The 1,592-nt window shown below is 43.9% G+C and overlaps 1 protein-coding gene across 1 annotated transcript in view; it reads left to right on the plus strand.

Annotated features, from left to right (window-relative positions):
• The first annotated feature begins 1,481 nt into the window (after positions 1-1,481).
• Positions 1,482-1,592, plus strand: part of LOC106527251 (putative uncharacterized protein FLJ45035) — a 698-nt gene continuing 587 nt past the window's right edge. Inside the window, exon 1 of the mRNA XM_014022080.1 lies at positions 1,482-1,578. Coding sequence (XP_013877534.1) covers positions 1,482-1,578 — 97 coding nt within the window. The remainder of the gene's footprint in view (positions 1,579-1,592) is intronic.

A 1,592-nucleotide genomic window follows, 5' to 3' on the forward strand; every position in this document is an offset into this window, starting at 1 on the left:
GAAATGATTGACACGGGGAGATAGTTCAGTTTTTGTATTGTTAAAGAGCGTTTTCTGATAGTCTGCTGAATAAATTTTTAGCCGTTTCAGCTGAACTGTAGCCGCTTGTTAAATTAGCGTTAGCATTGTTTGTTAGCTTAATGACATTCGGCATGTGAACATTAGCTACTCCAGAACACATTTCATCACAATAATTCTTAATTGCTGTATTTTAAYCTTTTAAAGTTAGCTGTGGCGGCCACCTTGAATTTTTGATTAGCATTTAAAATGAGYTAAAATTGTTTTTGGCTACTTCTACATGAATCGTCAGCTTTGTAAGTTTAAAAAATGGCTGAATAATAAGTTGGGACTAGCATTCAGCATGTTGTCGATCACTCATAGCTATGATCACAAAATTTCAGATCAGTATTTCTTAAAATTAATAAATTGAAGCTGTTTAGAATTAGCTATGGYGGCCATCTTGAATTTTCAAATTCAAAGTGTGTTTGTTTATTCGTATGTGCCCCCCTTAAAACACTTCAGTCCCCCTTTGAAAACAGTCTAGCTCCGCCCCTGARATGGCCGCCCTCAGTCCTCTGATTGTTGGGGGAACGGTTCAGGAACCTTGGGGGAACGATTCGGGACTRGCGGAGGATGGTGGTTGGGCTTGGCTCAGACCAGGACCAGAGGTCTAATCCGCCTGCTGAGGCCAGGAATAGCAGCTCTRAGCTGCTTAATCAGCTTGTTTTGTTTTTGGACCCAACAAACATCAGAGCCTGAAACCTCACGGCTTCAGAACAGCTCGAAACGGCACGTGACCGGATCCCAGGTCCGGCCTCGGGTCTGCTCGGTCAAGAAGGACCAACGAGTCTTAAAAAATAAAGACTAAACTGAATTTATTTGATGCTCTGACTCAATTCAAGGTTTTATTTTAAATAGTTTTAAATGTTTGATTGAAACTCAGAGAAAATAGATAAAATGATCTGTAGATTCTGGTTTTGACCTGGCTCAGGTCCTCCTGACCCAGTAATCCCTCTGAGACCAAACGGAACCGGAGGGAGGCGGGAAAATTAGCAGTGATCAGATTAGAGGCTGAACTGTTAATCTGTTAACGAGTTTCAGTCTGTCGCTGAAAACACCAGAACCTGCAGAGTCCAGAGACATCCAGAGTCCAGTTTCTGAGACCAGTGACATCCAGAGTCCAGTTTCTGAGACCAGAGACATCCAGAGTCCAGTTTCTGAGACCAGAGACACCCAGAGACAACTAGAGACAACCAGAGTCCAGTTTCAGAGACCAGTTACAACCAGAGTCCAGTTTCCGAGACCAGAGACATCCAGAGTCCAGTTTCTGAGACCAGAGACATGCAGAGTCCAGTTTCTGAGACCAGAGACATCCAGAGACAACTAGAGACAACCAGAGTCCAGTTTCAGAGACCAGTTACAACCAGAGTCCAGTTTCTGAGACCAGAGACATCCAGAGTCCAGTTTCTGAGACCAGAGACATGCAGAGTCCAGTTTCTGAGACCAGAGACATCCAGAGTCCAGTTTCTGAGACCAGAGACATCCAGAGTCCAGTTTCTGAGACCAGAGACATCCAGAGTCCAGTTTCTGAG

Source organism: Austrofundulus limnaeus, unplaced genomic scaffold (assembly GCF_001266775.1).
Source record: "Austrofundulus limnaeus strain Quisiro unplaced genomic scaffold, Austrofundulus_limnaeus-1.0 Scaffold318, whole genome shotgun sequence".
Taxonomy (NCBI): Eukaryota; Metazoa; Chordata; class Actinopteri; order Cyprinodontiformes; family Rivulidae; genus Austrofundulus; species Austrofundulus limnaeus.